Below are 23,593 nucleotides of genomic sequence, written 5' to 3' on the forward strand. Positions count from 1 at the left end.
AGCACAGGTTATGCAAAGCTTGGCCAATTGGTCTGCTGCAGAACGCATGTATCCTACATTGTGCACGCGCCTCACACATTTCTCTGACCCACTTAAGGTAGGACTGATGATCCTTACTGTACATTTCAATGGAAACAAATTGAGAAATCCTACAGGTGGGCATAGAACCTGGGATGATTATTAAGGATTGCCATTAGCAGTTTTAAACACCAGCTTAAATAACAGCCTGACGGGCGGGAGGGTTATGTGAAACTCAGTTGATTTTTAACACTGTGCCACGCAGCAAGCCTTTGGCATGCAAATTCAAGACATTAATGGACGAACTGAAACATGTGTCTGTATAAATCGACCTTGTTAGACAAGCTTGGCAACGGTTTATGTTGTGTGTCATCGCATCACAGGCCTATATAAGGTGTTATAAAGAGGGAAGGATGGAGTCAGAGTCAATCAGAGAATTCTATTGAGACGGAGCAAGAGAACTAGAAAGAGATCGCTGAGAGTGACAGAGCAAGACTGAGAAAGACAGAGAGACAATTGATGTTCTTTTAGAAGCAACAGCATGGTCTTCGAAAGTGTGGTGGTAGAAATCCTCAATACATTTTTAGGGGACTACGTTATCAACCTTGACAGCTCTAAACTGAAGCTTGGCATATGGGGAGGTAATGCTATTCTCAGAGAGCTTGAAATCAAGGAAAGTTCCTTGAATCAACTTGGCATTCCCTTTAAAGTGAAAGTGGGACAGATAAAACGTCTCGAGCTGAAGATCCCATGGAAAAACCTCTACACCCAGTCAGTGGAGGCAACACTGGATGGTGTCTATCTGCTATTAGTCCCGACAGCCCATATAAAGTATGATGCTGAGAAGGAAGAAAAACAATTGCAAGACACTCGCCAGAGGGAGCTGAAGAGGATAGAGGAGACCAAGCGGAAGGCCGCTGAACAAGAAAACCCTACACTAGAGAAGCAGAACACCTTTATGGAGAAGCTGATCACTCAGGTCATCAAGAACCTACAGGTCAAGATTTCTAACATCCATATCCGCTATGAGGATGACATGACAAATCCCAGTTGTCCATTGTCATTTGGTGTGTCGCTGAAAGACCTTAGCTTCCACACCGCTGATGAGAACTGGGAACCCTGCCTTCTGGATGAGAATACCAAACATTTCTTTAAGCTTGTGCAGCTTAACAACCTGTTTGCCTACTGGAATGTCAACTCGTTGCTCTACTCTAGTCACAGTCCAGATGAAGCTCTACAATGTCTCCACAACTCTGTCCACTCCAGCCATGACTTCATATTTCATCTGATGACAGCTGATGCCAAACTCCGGATGAATCCAAGGTCAGATGTGGACTTCTCCTCTCCTAAAGTGGACCTGGCAGTAAATCTCCCAGCTGTGGCCATTGAGCTCAATAGACCACAGTATATAAACATTCTGGAGTTTATGGACTCGGTGTATATGATGGCACGGAACCTGCCGTATAGGAAATACAGGCCTGAGGTCCACATTCACACCAATTCCCCAATATGGTGGCGTTATGTGATCACAGGCATCCTGGAGGTGGATGTGAAGCGCCGCCTCCACATGTGGTCGTGGCAGCACATCCACCGACACCGGAAGACAGTGAGACGCTACCGGGAACTCTACAAGGATAAGATCACCAGCAATAAACCCGTCTGGGAACTGCTCAAAGAGCTGGAAGAGACTGAGAGGACACTGGATATATTTAACATCACGTTGGCCAGGCAACAAGCTGAGATGGAGGCGAGCAAGGCAGGCCTGCGTATCTACCGTCCTGGCATGAAGATGGAAGCAGAGGAGTCCCAGGGATGGTTTGGATGGGTGTGGAAATGGGGAGGAGAGCCAGATACACATGTTACACAAGTGAAAACTGGAGCTTTTGATGACTTGATGACCCCTGCTGAGAAGGCCAAGCTTTACACTGCCATTGGATACAGTGAGATGGCAGTCAATCACAATCTGCCAAAGGACTTTGAGGATATGAAGGTTGATTTCCACATGCAGAAGCTCTCTTTGTCCTTCAAAGACAACAACACAGATCAGAATCAGATCATCAAGATGACAGTTGGAGAGCTCACGACCATTCTTACGCAGAGACCTGGAGCACAAGCCATCAAACTTATTGCTAAGCTCAATCTGTTTGAGGTCACGGGCCTGGCCGGTAACCGGACCACACCCACCCTGCTATCATCAAGGAAGGCTGCCACGGGAACCCTGCTTAGCATTGAGTTTGAGACCAACCCGCTGGATGAGACCGCTGACCAGAGGCTCTATGTCGAGTCTCAACCCCTGGAAATCATCTATGATGCTATTACAGTGAACAGCATGTCAGAGTTCTTCTTGCCCCCTGAAAACCTGCAGTTAGACCAGCTGACCAATGCTACCCTGATGAAACTGGAGCAGTTCAGGGACCGTACATCCTCAGGTCTGATGTATGTGATTAAGACACAAAAGGTTCTAGACCTGAATGTGAACCTGATGGCATGCTATGTCATTATTCCACAGACCGGCTTCTATGACTCCACTCAAAATATCATGGTGCTGGACCTGGGAGACTTGAAAGTGTCAAGTCAGAGCAAGAAAGACCTGCCCCAGCTGTCAGTGGGCAGCAGTGCCATTGTGGACATCATGGCCAGAGCGTACGACAGCTTTGACATACAGCTCAACAGAGTGCAGTTTCTCTACAGCAAACCAGATGGGGACTGGAAGACGGCTCGTAAGCAGAAGCAGTCTACGCTCCACATCCTAGAGCCGGTGGATCTTAAGGTGGTGTTCAGCAGGGCCATGGTCGTCACAGACTCACGCATGGCCAAGTTTAAGATCTCCGGGGAGCTACCTTTGCTATCCCTTCGTATCTCTGATGATAGGGTTCGAGGTGTTCTGGATCTGATAGACAGCATCCCAGTGTCTAATAGAAAACCTGCCCCATGCAGACCTGCAAGTAAAAGAGAAGATCTGGTCAAGAAGGATCCTCAGAAGAACATGACCGATTTCCTTGTGACATTTGAGATCAACGAGCTGTCCATAAAGCTGTGTCATCTATCAGAGGGTCGGGAGGTCACCATCCTTCACCTGGACATAGAGGGAGTGGTAACTGAACTTAAATTGCGAACTTTCGACATGTCCTCATACACATTTGTGCGAGAGATCTGCCTCAAGTGCCCGGCGTATATGGATTCTCAAGGGAAGGAGGTTCATCTCATCACCACTCTAGACAACATGGAGGATGACTTGCTCACTCTGGAGTACATTAAGGCTGATAAGCATGGTCCTGAGTTCAAGTCTCAACACAAAAATACAGAACAGCTAATAAAGGTGAACTTCTCATCATTGGACATGCACCTTTGCACTGAGCCTATCCTCAACATCATGAACATCTTAAAAAACCTCCCCCCTTTTTCTTCATGGGTGGAGGAAGGACAGGAGGATGACAGGGGGAGGAATAATGAGGAATATGTGGTTACCAAGAGAAAAACATCAAAGAAATTAACGTCTGAGGATGTAGTGCATATGCATATCAGAACAGAACTCAACTGTCTGAAGGTTTTCATCGAAGGAGAGAAAGCAAGGATCTCTGAGATCAGCATTGAAGGCTTGGGTTCAGAGGTTCTGATGAGGAAAAAGAAGATGGAGGTTCTGGCCAACCTGAAGAATATTGTCGTCCTGGACTGCGACAAAGACGCTGTTTACAAGAAGGTGGTGTCCATAGCAGATAAGGAGGTGTTTTCCTTCCACATGGTGAACTATACGGATGCCACAGTGGGAGCTGCATATCTGGATATGTCAAAAGTAGACACTTCAATCACACTGACTGTGGGATCCATCCAAGTCATCATCCTCAACAAGTTTATCTCTTCCATACTGGATTTCATCAACAATTTCCAACAAGTAAAGCCTGCAAAGAAGGCTGCCATAGGCATGTTGGAGCTTGCAGAGCACAGCACACGGATTGCTCTCAATGTCCACTTCAACACACCCGTCATCTTCCTCCCCCACTCCTCCTCATCCAATGTCATCGTAGCTCACCTAGGCCTGATCTCCCTCAAGAACCACTTTGCCAAGATGCCATCCAAAACCCATGCCAAGATCCCCCCGGTAGTGGATATGATGACAGTGGGACTAAGTGACCTCAGGATGTACAGAACCACACATGAGGCAGATCAGTTTCAAGGAGAGACTCAGCTGCTGAAACCAGTTAGCATGGATTTGTCTATCTGGAGAAACCTGTCATCCACCTGGTACCATGACATACCTGACATAGAGATCACAGGTCACCTCAAAACAATGACTCTGATGCAGAGTCAGGCCGACATGGCATTGTTACTAATTACACTTAGCGAAGTCCTTTTGCAGACATTGGACACAGTGCCCGCTACTCCCAAACAGTTTAAAAGCACAATCAAGCTGGATTTCAAGTTTGACTCCATGACCCTGGTCCTGTACAGCCCCATTGCAAACGAAGTGCAGCTGCTGGACTGCCACGATGAGCAGCAGAAGCTGGCAGAGTTCACTCTAGAAACCATCTCCACCTCCCTCCACATGCATTCTGACAGTTCCTTGAAGGTCTCATTTAAACTGGCCAACTGTCTACTGGATGACAAGAACCCCAGGATCAAAATGGTCACTCCCACGATGCTGACTATGCGTCCCAGTGCTGAGCAGAACATGATGATGGAGGTGAACTACTGTGAGGGCCGTGATGGCATCACTCTGGACACAGTTATTCAGGACCTCTACCTGTGTGCCAGCATGGAGTTCTTGCTTAAAGTGGCTGACATCTTCCTCCATGCCACCGAGCAAGGCTTTGCTCCAGCCTCGCAGACCGAGGGGATAAACAGAAGAGGGGATAAAAAGAATGGGACCAATCCCACTTCAACCAATGCTGCAGATACAGTGACGGCTTCCAACATCAACGTTCTTGTGCGGAACCCAGAGATTGTCTTTGTGGCAGACTTAACACGTGCCAACTCCCCTGCCCTGGTGATGCGAGTGACGCAATGTGAACTGGTGCAGAAGAATGATGCAGAGGGTTTGCTGACGACTGCTGTCATCAAGGACCTCAATGTTGTGGCATGTCCCTTCCTATGGGACAAGAGGAGAAACAACGTAACTATGGTGCTCCAGCCATGTCAAGTGTTCTACCAAGGCAACCAAGCATCCACCTCCCCTCCAGCTATGGAGGTCTGCATCAATGCCCTCTCAATTAAAGTATCTCCCACCATCATCAACACACTGATCAACATTGTCCATTCTGTGCTGACACCCAATGCAGAGACTCCACAGGAGTTAAACAGCCCTGTACCCCTAGACTTATGGGAGCAACGTAGCTGGAAGGAGCTCAAGTTGTGGTTCCTGGAGGATGAAGTGGATGAGGATGCACAGTCACTGGCCCCACTGATGCCACAGGGAGAGTCACTACAGGTAGCCATCAACTCTATCTGCCTGACTCTGGAGGCAGGGGTTGGGCATGGGACCGTCCCCATGCTTCTGGCCAAGTCCTCCTTCCATGCAGATGTCAGGAACTGGAGCACCTTCATTAACTTCCACGGTCAGCTCAATCTGGAAGTTCACTATTACAATGAGTTCATGGGAGTGTGGGAGCCATTCCTGGAACCTTTAGAGGAACAATTACAGGATGAAAGACCCTGGACTCTACAACTGAAGATGAAGAAGATGCCAGTGAAATATACAGGAATATCATCTGAGGTTGATTTCAATGTTCCAGAATATAAGACAGTCATCAACATCAGCAGCATGGACCATCTCAACATCACCCTCTCAAAATGTGGACTGGGCATGCTCAGTAACTTGCACATGGCATTTCTGGAGGCTGCGAAGCAGACAACCGAATGCTTCCAAAAGGATGAGGCTCCATTTGTAGTGAAGAACTGTCTAGGCCTCTCGATGTCTGTCCTCTACAGTGAAATGTTCAGCCCCACTGACGGAGAGGGCACCAACCGCACCGTGGAGCTGCAGGATGGAGAGAGCCTCAATATGGGCTACTCAAGTACTGCCAACGGCTCTGCTATAACCTCCCTAAGTGAAAAGGATTACTACATACAGCCCACTCCGTTGGGCCACACATCAGCCAGTGTCATGCCGCTGATCAAGGTGGGCCCGGGGATGTATAGTGTGATGCACAGCAAGTCGGGCGTCACCCGCTTTATGGTGTGTCAGATCTACTCTGTGGAGGGCAACAAGTACATTAAGATCCGCTCTCCCTTCCAGATCATCAATCACTTTTCTATCCCTTTCAAAGTGTTTAAAGGATCAACATGTCTGGGTATGTCTCTCCCCAATGAGGAATTCTGTGTGCCTCTGGATTCTTATAGGTCGGAGCTGAGCTTGCAGCCAGTAACAGAGGAAGGTGAAGGCAGTCAGGCAATAGAGTTTGAGTGTTCTGAGGGTTTCAGCTACGAGGAAGTCAGCAAACAGGAACCTAGCACACGCCTTCAGCAGATCTGCTGCCGTTGTGGAGAAAAAGGCAGCGCGCTGATGATCAATATTGTGTCACTGAGGGATGCAGTGACATCCAAACACAAAGTATGTGTCGGGGAGAATTTTGATGAGCCCTACATGCTCCACCTGTGGCCATCCATCCTGCTGCGTAATCTGCTGCCATATATGATCACCTACAAACTACAGAACAGTGGAGACATTGCCCCCGAGGCCACTCTGAAACCAGGCCACTCTGCACAGCTGCACACTGCTGTCATCAATCAGTCAAGTCTCACTCTCCGCCTCCTTGACTACTTGGTTCAGGATTGGTCTGCTGAGTACAGTCTCCTCACTGAACAGAAAGAGTCCACCTTCACTGTGTTCAAGTCTATCAACAAGGACAATAAGGATGGAGCGAGTGGTGGGACGAATAGGAAGAGGGCAGAGCTCCACATAGCGGTGCATGTCAAATATGACCCGGGACAAACCGTGGTGGCCATCTATTCACCTTACTGGATGGAGAACAAGACAGGCCGAATGCTGCAGTACAAGGCTGATGATAACTTTTTCAAACACCCCCTGGACTATGACATGCCACTGCTCTTCTCCTTCAAGCCACAAAACTCTCTGGAAAAGAACAAAGTCCGTCTGATGATCTCAGACAGTGAGCTTTCACAAGAATTCTCTTTGGATACTGTTGGTAACTATGGAGATATAAAATGTAAAGGCAGATACAAAGATTACCAGGTTGGGGTGAAGATCGATGCGAGTAGCTTCAGCCTTACATGCTTTGTGACTTTCCTGCCATTCTACCTGCTGGTCAACAGGACCAAACACACCATCTGGATCAGTGAGCAGGGACAGGAGTACTGGATCCAGGCACAGCCTGAACAGACAGCCATTCCATTTTGGCCTGAAAGAGACACCAAGTACCTGAAGATCAAAGTTGAAGGCTGTGAATCTTCTCCTCAGACCATTGACTTCACCCGGCCAGAGAACTGCTTATTGTTGCATCTGGACAAGACACTGGGTGGGATCACGGTGGATGTGAACCTATCTGAGCACTCGACTGTAATTTGTTTCTCTGACTACCATGATGGTGCTGCTCCCTTCCTTATCATCAACCATACCAAGGACCAGATTCTACAGTTTTACCAAAGCTCGCAGAAGAAGAGGGAGGAGTTAGAGCCAGGTAAAGCTGTGTATTACACCTGGACTGAACCCACTGGGTCTAGAGAGCTACGATGGATATGTGGCAGTTACCATCACACACTGAAGAGAGAGGGGGACTTATGTATGAACATGAATGATGAGGGAAAACTTTTCTTGATCTCCTTCTATGAAGGTCTACAGCGGGTGGTGCTCTTTACAGAAGAGCGTCAGATCTACAAGTACCTTTGCAAGTGCGAGAAAGCTAAATTGGCTGATAAGGAAATAATTCTGTCCCTCCAAGATGTAGGGGTGTCTCTGGTAAACAACACTACCAGCCAGGAAGTTTCTTTCATCGGGATTACACGTTCTGATGTGCTGTGGGGGTACGAAGAGGTGGAGAAGTCCAGATGGAAGGCCCTGGGTGGTAAAGCAGCCGAGATGCTGGAAAATAGCTACAGAGAGTATATAGACCGTGAGCCCTTAGAAAACGCCATCGTTGAATTGGCGAAAAACTTCCAGGTTTCTTTGACTCCCAGTGGCGGGGATATGAAGCTGCTTCAACCATTCAAGGCTCGTCTCAGGAGGACCTTCCTGCCTGGGTTGAAAGTGGAGTACAGTGTCTCCTCACAACAGCGCTCCTACCGCATCCAAATCAACCGCATACAGATCCAGAATCAGCTTCCAGGAGCCATCTTCCCCTATGTCTTCTTTCCCGTCAAATTGCCAAAGTCTGTCAAAGAGGACTCTTGGCCCAAACCCCTAACAGACATCTGCATTGTTACCAGAGTGGCAGGACACTCTAATATCTCTCGCATCAAGTACTTCAAGGTGTTGATTCAGGAGATGGATTTGAAGCTGGACCTGGGTTTCCTCTATGCCATCCGGGATCTGTTCACACCTGAGAATGCCAGCATCGCAACATCGGAACAGGAGGTGGAGCTGTTTGAAAAGGACATAGAATATATATTATCAGAACTCAACCATGTCTCTGCTGCAGACACCTCTCCTATCAGCCTCTATGAGTACTTTCACATCTCCCCCATCAAGCTACACCTGAGTTTCTCTCCGAGTACGGGTGGAGAAGACGGTCTGAAGAAGAGAAATATAGAACTCTTCCCTATCCAGTCCCTCAACCTGCTGCTGAATAACCGTATAGGAGCCAAACTCACTGATCTACAGGACGTTGTCTTCAAACTGGCCTTCTTTGAGTTGACCTTCCAGTTCTGCACAACTCAGCAGCTCCAAAGGGAGGTTGAAAGTCATTATAAAAGGCAGGCCCTTAAACAAATGTATGTGTTGGTGTTAGGTCTGGATGTGCTGGGAAATCCCTTTGGTCTGATCAGAGGGCTGTCTAAAGGAGTGAAGTCCTTCTTCTATGAGCCCTATCAGGGAGCCATTCAGGGGAGTTTGTGGAAGTTTGTGGAAGGCATGGATCTTGGAGTAAAAGCACTGGTCGGCAGTGCTGTAGGGGGCATAGCCGGGAGAGCCTCCAGGATCACGGGTGCTGCGGCAAAGGGTCTCGCTGCCATAACAATGGATGAAAAGTACCAGCAGGAGAGACAGTCCAGAGGTGCACTGTTGTCTGGGGTGACAGGGATTATCAGTGGGGTGACAGGGATTGTCAGCAAACCCATAGAAGGTGCTCAGAAGAGTGGTGCAACAGGCTTCTTTAAGGGTGTAGTGAAGGGTCTGGTGGGAGCAGTGGCCAAACCTGCAGTAGGCATCATCGACATGCTTGACCAAGGGATCAAGATGGCAGAGACCTCACAGGACATTGAGTCTCTGCGTCCTCCTCGCTTTATCCGTGACGATGGGGTCATACGACCATATAAATTGGAGGAGGCAAAGAAGCAAGTAACAGACCGCAACAGAAATGAGCAACAAACCAGAACTGAAAAATAAAAGCGTGCGCACGTGCGCGCGCACACACACACACACACACACCCACACACACACACACCTACACACACCCACACACACACACACACACACACACACACACACACACACACACACACACACACACACACACACACACACACACACACACACACACACACACACACACACACACACACACACACACACACACACACACACACACACACACACTGCAGGCAAACAATACTTGTTAGTATTGTTTGCCTGCATTACTTGCACCTGAAACTGTATTCTGGCTGTTAGACTGTACGTGCAAAATAATAAGTAGACACTCATTGGCTAGAAATGTGTGATAAAGCGTGTATTGTTAGTGTGCTCGCATGTGTGTGCATGGTTATCAGATAATAAAGGAGTGTACAGTACAGTACTAAAGCCGAAGGGAGAAAAGCATGTCAGCTTTTACCATTAATTTACAAGAAACCTTTTTTGTGCCATGATTCAAACTAGCATGCTTGTCAGATTGCTGTAACAGGTTGCTATTTCTAGAATAAAAGTTAATCGGATAAAAAATCGGACTCAAACTTACTTCAAGACATTTTTTACATTTCTAGGGTAAAAGCTCCTCTGTCTCTGTCTTTTACAAATAAAGCCATTTAAAAACTAAACTATTTGATAGATTAAAATGTGTATGCCAGTCTCCAATTAAAAATAGTTGATCCTCCCTCAGATTAAATGAAAAAAAATGACCCTGCCCTCGTTTCCTTGAATGGTCCCTTTCATCAAAACATACTACACCAACATAAATTACCAAATGAACACCATGACACAACATTACATGCCCACAACATAATATCATAATGCATTCCCATATTCAACCAACAACGAAGTAATAAACACACAGAAAGAACATTCTGGGCCCAGGGCATGCTGGGAAATCCTACTTTTGCCTATAGCCACCTATATTAGGCTGACAAAACCTTAAGCTCAAACATAATGCAATACCCTAATCTTTGCAGGAAACATCACAGCAATTTATTTTATTTTTTTTGTAATAAAGGGTTGTAACTGTCTGCTTAGCCTACTGCTAAGGGAAAGTCATTGTCATTGTATGAATCCACAGCTCTCGTCCTCACTTATACCATGGGCTGACTGGAAGAGGTTTTTGTAAAATGTATACTGATTTGGCTGCTGACTCATGAGCAAACTGCTAGACTTGAGTGTCTATTGTGATTATTAGACCTAATTCATTAAAACATTTTGTCAATAGGCTATCAGCCACCATGATGGTGGTGATCAACTATTGTCAGAAACGTTATTAACTAAAATACATCAATACTAAATACATTTCCGGAGTGTGTGGGGCAGACAACCGTGAATAAAGTATTATTTAACAGTGTATAGCGAAGATGGCAAAAAACACATTGCGTTCAATGGTTATTGTGAAAATAGTGAAAGATTACATCACATATAACTTTTGTTTAATTTAAAAGGTCACACAGTATGACTTTAATAGTTGAATGTCCTTTTGTGTGGGTCTGAGTGTGATATAAAGATACTTGGAACAGAATGTTCCAATTATTGCTACAGTACACACCAGTGACATTTCACAACAATAGAGACGCTTAACGAGCATTGCCAAAATAATAACAATGATTACAAATACCCCTAATTAGCTTCTACAAAACAAAACAAAACAAAACATAAAAGAAAGTCACTGAACCTAGCTCCCTAAAACTAAACAAAGTCTGCAACAAAACTGCCATTTCAACCCTACTGCTCCATGTGCAATGGAGGCAAATGCTATAAGAGTCAATTTTGTTACAGTTGTGCATATAAAACTAAAGCTAAATCAGACCATTATGTAAATGTGGTTAGTGAGAATCAGAATAGACCCAAGAAGGTTTGGCCAACACTGAGAGAGCTTGGTTCTTCATCAAAAAGCAAAGCAGGAGCCTGGAGCCAACAGTATAGGTCTATAGAAAAAAAACATTTTTACAAATATAAAGTGGCAAACCATTTTAACAGGTTTTTTTCTTTACTAGCGTGGCTTCTTCCCTAATTAGTAAATGATCTGTGCCCAGTTCGGTTTGGTTATGTGAGCATTGCAAAACTTGAGAAATGTAACATAGGAAAAAAGAATGTTAAATTTTCCAGTAGGGTCACTCTGTTTTAGCCAAGATGAGTGATAATAAGGCTACAGGTTTGGACAGCATACCAGCTAGATTTGTGAAAGATGGAGCTCCTGTGATAGCTAAATGGCTCGAGTACTTCCGCTATTTAGAAGCAAGAGCAAATCAGAGGCAGGAAAATTACTTTCAAAAGACTAATTAAAATGTAATTCACAATATCTATCAAACAGTATCAAAAGGGTTAAAATGGGCAATAGCCTAAGATACCAGTAGCAGGGAGGTATAGGTGTCCTTAGCACACAGGAGGGAGGCAGGGAGTGAGGGAGTGAGGAGAGGGGTTTCACCGCCACCAAAAGCGCACACAAGGCACACACGCACTTCACTCACTGGAAGACACAAGAAAATATGTTAAAATACACACAACACTGGGTTCTTAAAATTAAATCAGCATGCAGTCAAGCAGTAGATCATGCACTAAAGCTAAAACCCCAATACTACAGCCCATCACGTGACCACCCACCTGTCGGGACCACAACTATAGCCACCCACGATATTACTGGTACGGCTGGAGCCAAATATACCTTTCTTATTATCAGTACGGATAAGAACAGCTGGTTTTCACAAACACAATGAATCAAAATAAACCTAAATCAAATAACAAGTAATAAGGACAAAAAACAGCAGGGGCACAGAGCTCCTCCTAATAAGACAAAACACAATATTAATAAACACTGATCAACACGATTTAAGACAGATATAAATATAATATAGGCAGCCCTTTACCTCAAATCAAGAAAGCCACACTAAGAACTGAGAGGCCATGCCGTCATCAGTGCTCCCTGGCAGGTCCATAAGCAACACGCCACTGAACCACCATCAGGAAAGCATAGCAGTAGCTCCGCATGCAGACTCGCATGCGAGGCTATTCAACAGGTTTAAGATAGGGGAGGACGCCATGCAGTCATCAGCAGCTCTGCATGCAGACTGGCATACGAGGCTGTACAACAGGTGGGGGGGGAAGACAACCTACCCCACTGTCAGATGCCTGTAAGATCAAGGAACACTCAGGATTTTGTTTAATTCAATTTAAAAGAAAAGAGACAGGTTAAGTGCCTACCATCAATGACCTTCTCCCATCTCCCACACCTACAACCCACCACACCACACCACACCACCAGGAAAACATAAGCCAGCCAGCTACACGACTCACAGCCAGGTGCGGCTCCCTTTTATTCAGCCAGGTGTCTCAGCTGTCCTGAATAGGAGTGATTAGGGGGCGTTACACTACTAGGAAAAAGCTCAACCCACTATATTTAGTTTTGTTCTTCGTACATTTGTTTTGTTTATTTTCTTATTTATTTATTTCGAGATGGTGTTACATGCCATTAAACTTACATTGTCACGTGGGCTGCCTCTGTGGACGAATCAGGTCTGTCACAGAGAAATCCATTTTCCGTGATGATGGAAATAGTTGACTGTACGGAGACATTTCAATCATCTTGATTGTCATTTCTGTGAGCAGAGGAGAATGTCCAAGTTTGAACCACTTAAACACCTACATTTGATGTAGATTTGCTGTATTCCTATGGGCCTTATACGAAGTTGACCATATTCCCAGGGACTACACTTTACACTTCTAGGGTAAAAGCTCCTCTGTCTCTGTCTTTTACAAATAAAAACTAAACTATTTGATAGATTAAATGTGTATGCCCCCCCCTCCCTGGTCTCCAATTAAAAACAGTTCCTCCCCATTAAATGAAAAAAATAATGACCCTGTCCCCGTTTCCTTGAATGGTCCCTTTCAAATGTTCAAATGAACACCATGACACAACATTACGTATAGATGCCCACAAGTATCCTTGAAGAAAATAGCCGATCTACAAGCTCTCAACACGTCACTTTTGTGAGCTTGTAGATCTGTTATTTTCGGCAAAGGTGCTTCCCCCCGAAAAAATAGGGATGCTAGGGTTCAAGCGGTTAAACAACAGCTTAAATCACAGACGTGACTTGTACCAGTCCGTTTATGAAGGAGGGCAGAGGGAAGATTACGTGAAACTCTCCATTTTACCAATAGTGCTGGCGAGCAAGCCATGGGCATACAATGTCAAATGTCAGGACACTCATGAATGCACTGCAACTTGCATCTGCGCAAATTGGCCCTGTTAGGAGCAAAGGGTATGGGCTGTGTTTGACATCGGACCAGAGGCCTATATATGGTGGCAAGAGACAGAAAGAGAGACAGTTAAAATGTTACTTCCATCAACATGGTGTTAGAAGCGCTGGTTCTGCAACTCCTGAATAGATGCTTAGGGGATTACGTTCAGCTCGACAGCTCTGAACTGAAGCTTGGCATATGGGGAGGTAATGCTGTTCTCAGAAAGCTTCAAATCAAGGAAAATGCTTTGAGTCAACTTGACATTCCTTTTAAAGTTATAGCGGGACAGATAGAACATCTCGAGCTGAAGATCCCATGGTCCCAACTCTACACCCAGTCAGTGGAGGTAACACTGAATGGTGTCAGTCTGCTCATAGTCCCGACAGCCCGTATAAAGTATGATGCAGAGAAGGAAGAAAAACAATTGCAAGAGGCTCGCCAGAGGGAACTGCAGATGATAGAGGAGACGAAGCAGAAGGCCGCCGAAAAAGAAAACCCAGAGGTAGAGAAGCAGGACACCTTTATGGAGAAGATGATCACTCAGATCATCAAGAACCTACAGGTCAGAATTTCTAACATCCATGTCCGCTATGAGGATGACATGACCAATCCCCGTTGTCCATTGTCATTTGGTGTGACGCTGAAAGACCTTAGCTTCCACACCGCTGATGAGAAATGGGAACCCTGCATTCTGGATGGGGATGCCAAGCTTTTCTTTAAGCTTGTGCAGCTTGAGAACCTGTTTGCATACTGGAATGTTAACTCCAAAATCTATTCTAATTACAGTCCAGATAAAGTTTTGCAATATCTAGAGGCCGACATGGAGATAAACAACTTGTACTTATTTCGTCTGATGACAGTGGATGCTAAACTCCGGATGAATCCAAGGTCAGATGTGGACTTCTCCTCTCCTAAACTGGACCTGGAAGTCAATCTCCCAGCCGTGGCCATTGAGCTCAATAGACCACAGTATATCAGCATTCTGGAGCTGATGGACTCGGTGTCTATGATGACACTGAACCTGCCATATAGAAAATACAGGCCAGAGGTCCCCGTTCACACCAATGGCCCCATGTGGTGGCGGTATGTGATCATGGGCATCCTGGAGGTGGATGTGAAGCCCCGCCTCCACATGTGGTCGTGGCAGCACATCCACCAACACCGGGAGACGGTAAAACGCTACCGGGAACTCTACAAAGAAAAGATCAATGGCAATGACCCCATGCTACTGGAGGACACTGAGAAGATGCTGGATATATTTAACATCACATTGGCCCGGCAGCAAGCTGAGATGGAGGTGAGCAATGTCAACCGTCCCGGAGGGAAGACGGAAATAGAGTCCCAAGGTTGGTTTGGATGGATGTTTAACAAGACAGGTAAGCCTGATAGCCAGCAAGGAGATGTCACAACTGAAGGTTTTGATGAAGTTTTGCCCCCTGGTGAGAAGGCAAGGCTTTACACTGCCATTGGATACAGTGAGGTTGCTGTCAATCACAACCTGCCAAAGGACTTTGAGGATATGAAGGTTGATTTCCACATGGAGAAGCTCTCTGTGTCCTTCAAAGACAACACCACAGATCAGAATGAGATAATCAAGCTGACACTTGGAGAGCTCAAGACCATTCTTACACAGAGATCAGGAGGACAAGCCATCAAACTTATAGTTAAGCTCAATATGTTTGAGGTCACGGGCCTGGCCGGTGACCGAGTCGCACCCACCCTACTGTCGTCAAGGAAGGCTGCCACGGGAAAAGGAACTCAGCTGCTAATCATTGAGTTCGAGACCAACCCGCTGGATGAGACCGCTGACCAGAAGCTTCATGTTGAGTCACAACCCCTGGAAATAATCTATGATGCTATTACAGTGAACAGCATGTTAGAGTTCTTCAGACCCCCCGACAACCAGCAGTTAGACCAGCTAACCAATGTTACCCTGATGAAACTGGAGCAGTTCAGGGACCGTACATCCTCAGGTCTGATGCATGTGATTAAGACACAGAAGGTTCTAGACCTGAATGTGAACCTGTTGGCGTCCTATGTCATCATTCCCCAGACCGGCTTCTATGAATCTGCCCAGAGAATCATGGTGCTAGACCTGGGAGACTTGAAGGTGTCCAGTCAGAGCAAGAAAGACCTGCCCCAGCTGTCAGTGGGCAGCAGTGCCATTGAGGACATCATGTCCAGAGCGTACGACATATTTGACATACAGCTCAACAGGCTGCAGTTTCTCTACAGCAAACCAGATGGGGATTGGAAGAAGGCTCGTAAACAGAAGCAGTCAGTGCTCCACATTCTAGAGCCGGTGGATCTGAAGGTGGTGTTCAGCAAGGCCATGGTTGTCACAGACTCACGCATGTCCAAGGTTAAAATGTCTGTGGATATACCTTTGCTATCCCTTCGGATCTTTGACAAGAAGATTCACGGCATTCTAGAGCTGATAGACAGCATCCCACTGCCTAAGAGCAGACCTGCCCCACAAAGCACTGCTTCCCACACACTCATAAATACAGAACACACCAAGAAACATCCTCAGAAGAACATGACCGATTTCCTTATAAACTTTGAGATTACCAAGGTGTCCATACAGTTGTGTCATCTATCAGGGAGTCAGGAGGTCACCATCCTTCAACTGGACATCTTAGGACTTAAGACTGTGCTCAAATTGTGCACCTTTGACATGTCATCGTCCATTTCAATCCACAACATCTGCCTCAAGTGCCCTGAGTACATGGATTCTGAGGAGAAGGAGGTTCATCTCATCACCTCTCTAGACAACACAAAGGATGATGTATTTCTCACTCTGGAGTACATTACGGCTGATAGGTATGGTCCTGAGTTCAAGTCTCAACACAAAAATACAGAACAGCTAATCAAGGTGAACCTGTCATCGCTAGACATGCACCCCTACAGCGACGCTCTCCTCAATGTCATGAACTTCTTCAATAACCTCATCCCTCCTTCTAAGTCGAAAGAGAGAGGGCAGGAGGAGGACAATAGCATGAGGAATAAGAAGGAGGAACCTGTGATTGCCAAGAGACAGACTTCAAAGAAATCTAAGTTTGAAGATATGGTGAATCTGCACATCAGAGCAGATCTCAATAATCTGAAGGTTTTCATCCCAGGAGAGAAAGCCAGGATCTCTGAGATCAGTATTGAAGGTCTGGTGTCAGATGTTCTGATGATGAAAAAGAAGATGGAGGTTCAGGCCAAGCTAAAGAACATTGCCATCCTGGACTGTGACAAAGATGCTGTTTACAAGAAAGTGGTGTCCATAGCAGATAAAGAGGTGCTCGCCTTCCACATGGTGAACTATACAGACGCCACAGAGGGAGATTCCTATCTGGATATGTCTAAAGTTGACACTTCCATCACACTGACTGTGGGATGCATCCAAGTCATGTATCTCAACAAGTTTGTCTCTTCCATAATGGCTTTCATCAACAACTTTCAACATGTCCAACCTGCAGAGAAGGCTTCCACAGGTGTACAGCCTGCAGAGAAGGCTACCACAGGTGTACAGCCTGCAGAGAAGGCTGCCATGGGCGTAGTGGAGCTGGCGGAGCGCAGTGCACGGATCACTCTCAACGTCAACATAAATATGCCTTTCTTCTTCCTTCCCCAATCTTCTGATTGGGGGAGGAATGTCATCGTAGCCCACCTGGGCCTGATCTCCGTTAAGAACCACTTTGTCAAGATGCCGTCCAAAACCCACGCCAAGATCCCCCCTGTAGTGGATATGATGACAGTGGGACTGAGTGACCTCAGGCTCTACAGAACCACATTTGAGGCAGATCAGTTTCAAGGAGAAACTCAGCTGCTCAAACCAGTTAACATGGATTTGTCTATCTCGAGAAACCTGTCATCCACCTGGTACCATGAAATACCTGACATAGAGATCACAGCTCACATCAAACCCATGACTCTGATGCAGAGGCAGGCTGACGTGACGGTCTTACTGTGTACACTGTTGTCCATGTCGCAAGGGGAGGTAGCTGAAGTCGTGCCACCCCCCTCCCCCTCCCCCCCATCCCCCTCCAAGGTGACTAACACACTCAAACTGGACGTAAAGGTTGACTGCATGACTCTGGTCCTGTACAGCCCTAGTGGGAACGAAGTGCAGGAAGAGGAGCAGAAACTGGCAGAGTTTACCCTGGGAACCGTCACCACCTCTCTCCTCCAGTATTCTGACTGTTCCATGAAGACCGTAGTTAAACTTACCAACTGGCTGCTGGATGACAAGAACCCCAGTATCGAGATGATTAATCCCAGAATGATGGCGCTTGCTGAGCTGAACATCATGATGGAGGTGACCTGTTGTGAGGGCCGCAATTTCACCTCTATGGACATTGTCATTCAGGACTTCTACCTGTGTGCCAACATGGAGTTCCTGCTCAATGTTGCAAACATCTTCCTCAAGGGCAGCCAGGAAGCCTATGCTGTTTATGTTTATGATCCAGCTCCAGCTCCAGCTCCAGCTCCAGCTCCGGTGAGCACATTCAATTACAACATTATGTTGAGGAACCCAGAGATTGTCTTTGTGGCAGACTTAACACGTGCCAACGCTCCCACTCTGGTGATGCGAGTCATGCAGTGTGAACTGGTGATGAAGAATGATGCTGAGGGATCACTGACGACTGCCATCATCAAGGACCTCAAGGTTGTGGCATGTCCTTTACTGAGGGGCAATAGGAGAAACAACGTAACCACGGTGCTACAGCCCTGTCAGGTCTCCTTCAAAAGCACCCAGATGCCCACCTCCCCTGAAGCTATCGAGGTCTGCATGAATGCCCTCACAATGACGGTATCTCCTATAATCATTGACACAGTGAACACCATCATCCAGTCTGTGTCGAAGGCTGCTGCAGAGGCTGCAGAGGCTCCACAGGAGCTAGACAGCCCTGTACCCCCAGAGTTATGGGAGCGACAGAGCTGGAAGAGGCTAAAGTTGTGGTTCCTGGAGGATGAAGTGGATGAGGATGCAAAGTCACTGGCCCCACTGATACCACAGGGAGAGTCACTACAGGTAGCCATCAACTCTATCTGCCTGAATGTGGAGGCAGGTATCGGGCTTGGTGCCGTCCCCATGCTTCTGGCCAAGTCCTCCTTCAATGCAGATGTCAGGAACTGGAAAACGTTAATTAACTTCCAAGGTCAGCTTAGTCTAGAGATTCACTACTACAATGAGATGATGGAAGTGTGGGAGCCATTTCTGGAACCATTAGAGGAACCATTACAGGAAGAAAGACCCTGGGCTCTAGACCTGAAGATGAAAAAGGAATGTACAGGAGTATCACATGAGGTTGATTGCAACATCCCACAGTATAAGACAGTTATCAGCATCAGCAGCAAGGACCATCTCAACATCACCCTCTCAAAATGTGGACTGGGCATACTCAGTAACTTGCACACAACATTTGCAGAGATAGCAGAGCAGACAACCGAATACTTCCAAAAGCATCCATTTATGGTGAAGAACTGTCTAGGCCTGCCAGTGTCTGTCCTCTACAGTGAGATGTTCAGCCCCACCGATGGACAGGGCGACAACTGTACAGTGGAGCTGCAGGATGGAGAGAGCCTCAATATGGACTACTCAAGTACCGCCACCGACTCTGATGAATTCTCCACTATAATTTCCCTAAGTGAAAAACATTACTACATAAAGTCCACTCCGGTGGGCCACACGTCGTCCTGTGTCATCCCGCTGGTCAAGGTGGGCCAAGGGATGTACAGTGTGGTGCATATTGATTCAGGGGTCACTCGCTTCCTGGTGTGTCAGATCTACTCTGTGAAGGGCAACAAGTACATCAAAATCCGCTCTCCCATCCAGATCATCAATCACTTTTCTATCCCATTCAAAGTGTTTGAAGGATCAACATGTCTGGGTATGTCACTACCCAATGAGGAATTCTGTGTGCCTCTGGATTATTACAGGTCGGAGCTGAGTCTGCAGCCAGTAATAGAGGCGGGCGAAAGCGGTCAGGCAGAGGAGTTTGAGTGCTCCGAGGGTTTCAACTACAAGGAAGTCATTAGACAGGAACCTGACACACGTCTTCAGCGGACCTGTCACCACTATGGAGAAAAGGCTGGCATGCTGATTGTCAATATTGTACCGCTGAAGGACACAGTGACAACATTCAAACACACAGGATGCATCTGGGATAATTGTGACGAGCCCTACATCCTTCACCTGTGGCCATCCATCCTGCTGCGTAATCTGCTGCCATACATGATCACCTACAAACTACAGGACAGGGGAGACATTGCCTCAGAGAACACTCTGAAACCAGGCCACTCTGCTCAGCTGCAAACCGCCGTTATCGACCAGTCAATTCTCACTCTCCGCCTCCTCAACTACTTGGCTCAGGATTGGTCTGCTGAATACAGTCTCCTCAGTGAACAGGAAGAAATCACCTTTACTGTGTTCAAGTCTCTTGGGGAGGATGACAAGAGTGGACAGAGTGACCGCACAGAGAGGAAGAGGGCAGAGCTCAACATAGCGATGCATGTCAAATATGACCCAAAACAAACCATAGTGGCCATCCATTCACCTTACTGGATGGAGAACAAGACAGGCCAGCTGCTGCAGTACAGTGCTGGTGATATAATTTGCAAACACCCCCTGGACTACGGCATGCCACTGCTTTTCTCTTTCAAGCCACGGATGTTCCTGAAAAACAAAAAAGTGCGTGTGATGATCTCAGACAGTGACTATTCAAATGAATTCTCTCTGGATACTGTCGGTAGCTATGGAGACATACAATGTAAAGGCAAAGGCGAAGGCAAAGATTACCATCTTGGGGTGAAGATCGACACCAGTAGCTTCAGTTTGACATGCATTGTGACCATCATGCCATTCTACCTGCTGGTCAACAGAACCAAACACACCATCTGGATCAGTGTGAAGGGACAGGAGAAATGGACCAAGGCACAGCCTGAACAGTCAGCCATTCCATTCTGGCCTGAGAGAGACACTAAGTACCTGAAGATAAAAGTTGAAGGTTGTGAATCTCCTCCTCAGACCATTGACTTCACACGGCCAGAGAACTGCTTATTGCTGCATCTGGACAAGACACTGGGTGGGATCACGGTTGATGTGAACCAATCGGAGCACTCAACTGTGATTTGTTTCTCTGACTACCATGATGGTGCTGCTCCCTTCCTTATCATCAACCATACCAAGGACCAGGTTCTACAGTTCTACCAGAGCTCACTGGAGGAGAAGGAGAAGGAAGAGTTGCAGCCAGGTAAAGCCGTTTATTACACGTGGACTGAGCCCACTGGGTCTAGAAAGCTACACTGGATATGTGGCAAGTACCAAGGCATTTTGTGGAGTGAGGGAGATCTAGATCTGGACAAAGGGGGACAACTTTTTGTGATCTCCTTCTATGAAGGCCTCCAACGGGTGGTGCTCTTTACAGGAGAGCTTCAGATCTTCAAGTTACTACAAAAGACAGAGAATGCTCAGACGGCTGAGACAGAAATAATTCTTTCCCTCCAAGATGTAGGCGTGTCTCTGGTAAACAACACTACCAGCCAGGAGATCTGTTTCATCGGGATTACAAGTTCTGATGTGGTGTGGGAGTTCATGACGAAGAAGAAGGCCAGATGGAAGTCACTGAGTGGTAAAATGACAAAGTTGCTGGAAAACAGCTACAGAGAGTATATAGAGCATGAGCCCATATATAACACCACAGTTGCTTTGGGGAAGAAATACAAGGTTTCTCTGACTCCCAATGGCAGGGATATGAAGGTGCTTAAACCATTCAAGGCTCAGCTCAAGAGGAACTTCCTGCCTGGGGTGAAGGTGCAGTACAGCGTCTCCCCACAACAGAGCCGCTGCCGCATTAAAATCAACCGTGTACAAATCCAGAATCAGCTGCCGGGAGCCATCTTCCCCTATGTGTTCTATACCATCAAACTGCCCAAGTCCATCACAAGGGCCTCTACGCCCAAACCCCTGACAGATATCTACATTGTTACCAGAGCGGCAGGACACTCTAATATCTCTCGCATCAAGATCTTCAAGGTGGTGATCCTGGAGATGTGTTTGAAGCTCGACCTGGGTTTCCTCAATGCCATCGTAGATCTGTTCACACCTGAGAATGCCAGTATCACAACCTCAGAGCAGGAGGTGCAGCTGTTTGACAATGACGTGCAGTATACATTGGCAGAACTCGATCACATCTCAGCTACAGACACCTCTCCTGTCAGCCTCTATGAGAACTTCCAAATCTCTGACATAAAGGTGCACCTGAGTTTCACTCTTAGTGCGGGTGGCGAGGAGGGTCAGAAGGATAAGAGAAATACAGAACTCATCCCTATCGAGTCCCTCAAACTGCTTCTGAAAAATACGGTAGGAGCCATACTCACTGACATACAGGACGTTGTCTTCAAACTGAGCTTCTTTGAGATGACCTACCAGTTCTGCACAACTCAGCAGCTCCAAATAAAAGTTAGAAATCATTATGTCAAGCAGGCCATTAAACAAACGTATGTGTTGGTGTTTGGTCTTGATGTGCTGGGAAATCCATATGGGTTGATCAGGGTGCTTTCTGAAGGAATGCAAAGATTCGTGTATGAGGTCGGTGATGGAGTCAGGCTGGGGGGTGAGGAATTTAGAGAAGGCATTGAACTTGGAACAAAAGCTCTGGTGAGCAGTGCTGTTGAGGGCTTTGCCGATGCAGCCTCCAAGATCACGGGTACTGCGGCAAAGGGTCTTGCTGCCATAACGATGGATGATGAGTACCAGCAGGAGAGAAGAGAGAGCATGAACGACGATCAACACATCAGCCGGGCAGAGCAGATATCCAGAACCGGAAACGCACTGTTTTCAAGTTTTGTCGGTGGGATCACAGGTGTTTTCACTAAACCCATAGAAGGTGCTCAGAAAGGTGGTGTGGCAGGCTTCTGTAAGGGTTGTGTGAAGGGTCTGGTGGGATTGGTGGCCAAACCTACAGGTGGCGTTATGGATGTTTTCAGAAGTACCTTCCACGGGATCAAGAAGATGGCAGCGACTTCACAGGACCTTGAGTCTTTGCGTCCTCCTCGCTTCATCCACGAGCATGGGGTCATACGACCATATAAGGAGGCAGAGGTTATCGGCAGACAGATTCTTCAGGTAATTGAGAACGGACGTTTTGCAAACTATATATACTTTGCTCATACCAAGATCAATGATTCCAACTTCCTCATCATTACCAAGAGCGGTATCGTATTTGTGACCAAGCGTCCTTATGGCCAAATGAGATGTATGTGGCAGTATCTGTTCAATGAGTTCACCAAGGACCCTCATTTAATCGAGGGCCAGTGCCTTCGCATCGAGGCTGCGGAGAGAGTCAAATATCATACAGATGTCATCCGTCGCGAAGAGGATGGATTTGGCAAGATTATTCATTTCCAAACTCCAGAGATAGCAAGGTGGTTTCTTGATAAATTGGAGGAAGCAAGGAAGCAAGGAAGCAAGAACCTGACTCCTGATACAGATTAGCAACAATCCAGAACTGAGAAATGAGCACGCACATGCACGCATGAAGGTATCGTGTGTTTCCAGTTCAGATTTGCTGCCGAGCTAATCAAACGAAGCTATGGGAAACTGATCCGGAATGTGAATTATTTATGCCACCTTCTGGAAATGCAAACCACAGATATGCACAGTCTATAAAGAGTATATAGTAGTCAGCGTTTACCTTTCATTTACATTGAAACTTATTTTTGTGCCATTATTCCTACTTTTCTGATTGTTGTGACACCTGCTATATTAGAAGCAACCTTCTGGAAATGCAAACCACAGATATGCACAGTCTATAAAGAGTATAT

At 46.6% G+C, this 23,593-nt stretch overlaps 1 protein-coding gene across 1 annotated transcript; it reads left to right on the forward strand.

Moving 5' to 3' along the window:
* Window positions 1-559: 559 nt before the first annotated feature.
* LOC308102963 (uncharacterized protein) lies at window positions 560-23,264 on the forward strand (the record flags this gene model as incomplete). The annotated part of the gene is made up of 2 exons (XM_080452815.1): window positions 560-9,466; window positions 14,115-23,264. 2 exons carry the CDS (start codon window positions 560-562, stop codon window positions 23,262-23,264), a joined length of 18,057 nt encoding a protein of 6,018 aa, XP_080308941.1.
* Window positions 23,265-23,593: the final 329 nt, after the last annotated feature.

The sequence above is a fragment of the Gymnoscopelus braueri genome, assembly GCF_963280865.1.
Source record: "Gymnoscopelus braueri genome assembly, chromosome: 16".
NCBI lineage: Eukaryota > Metazoa > Chordata > Actinopteri > Myctophiformes > Myctophidae > Gymnoscopelus > Gymnoscopelus braueri.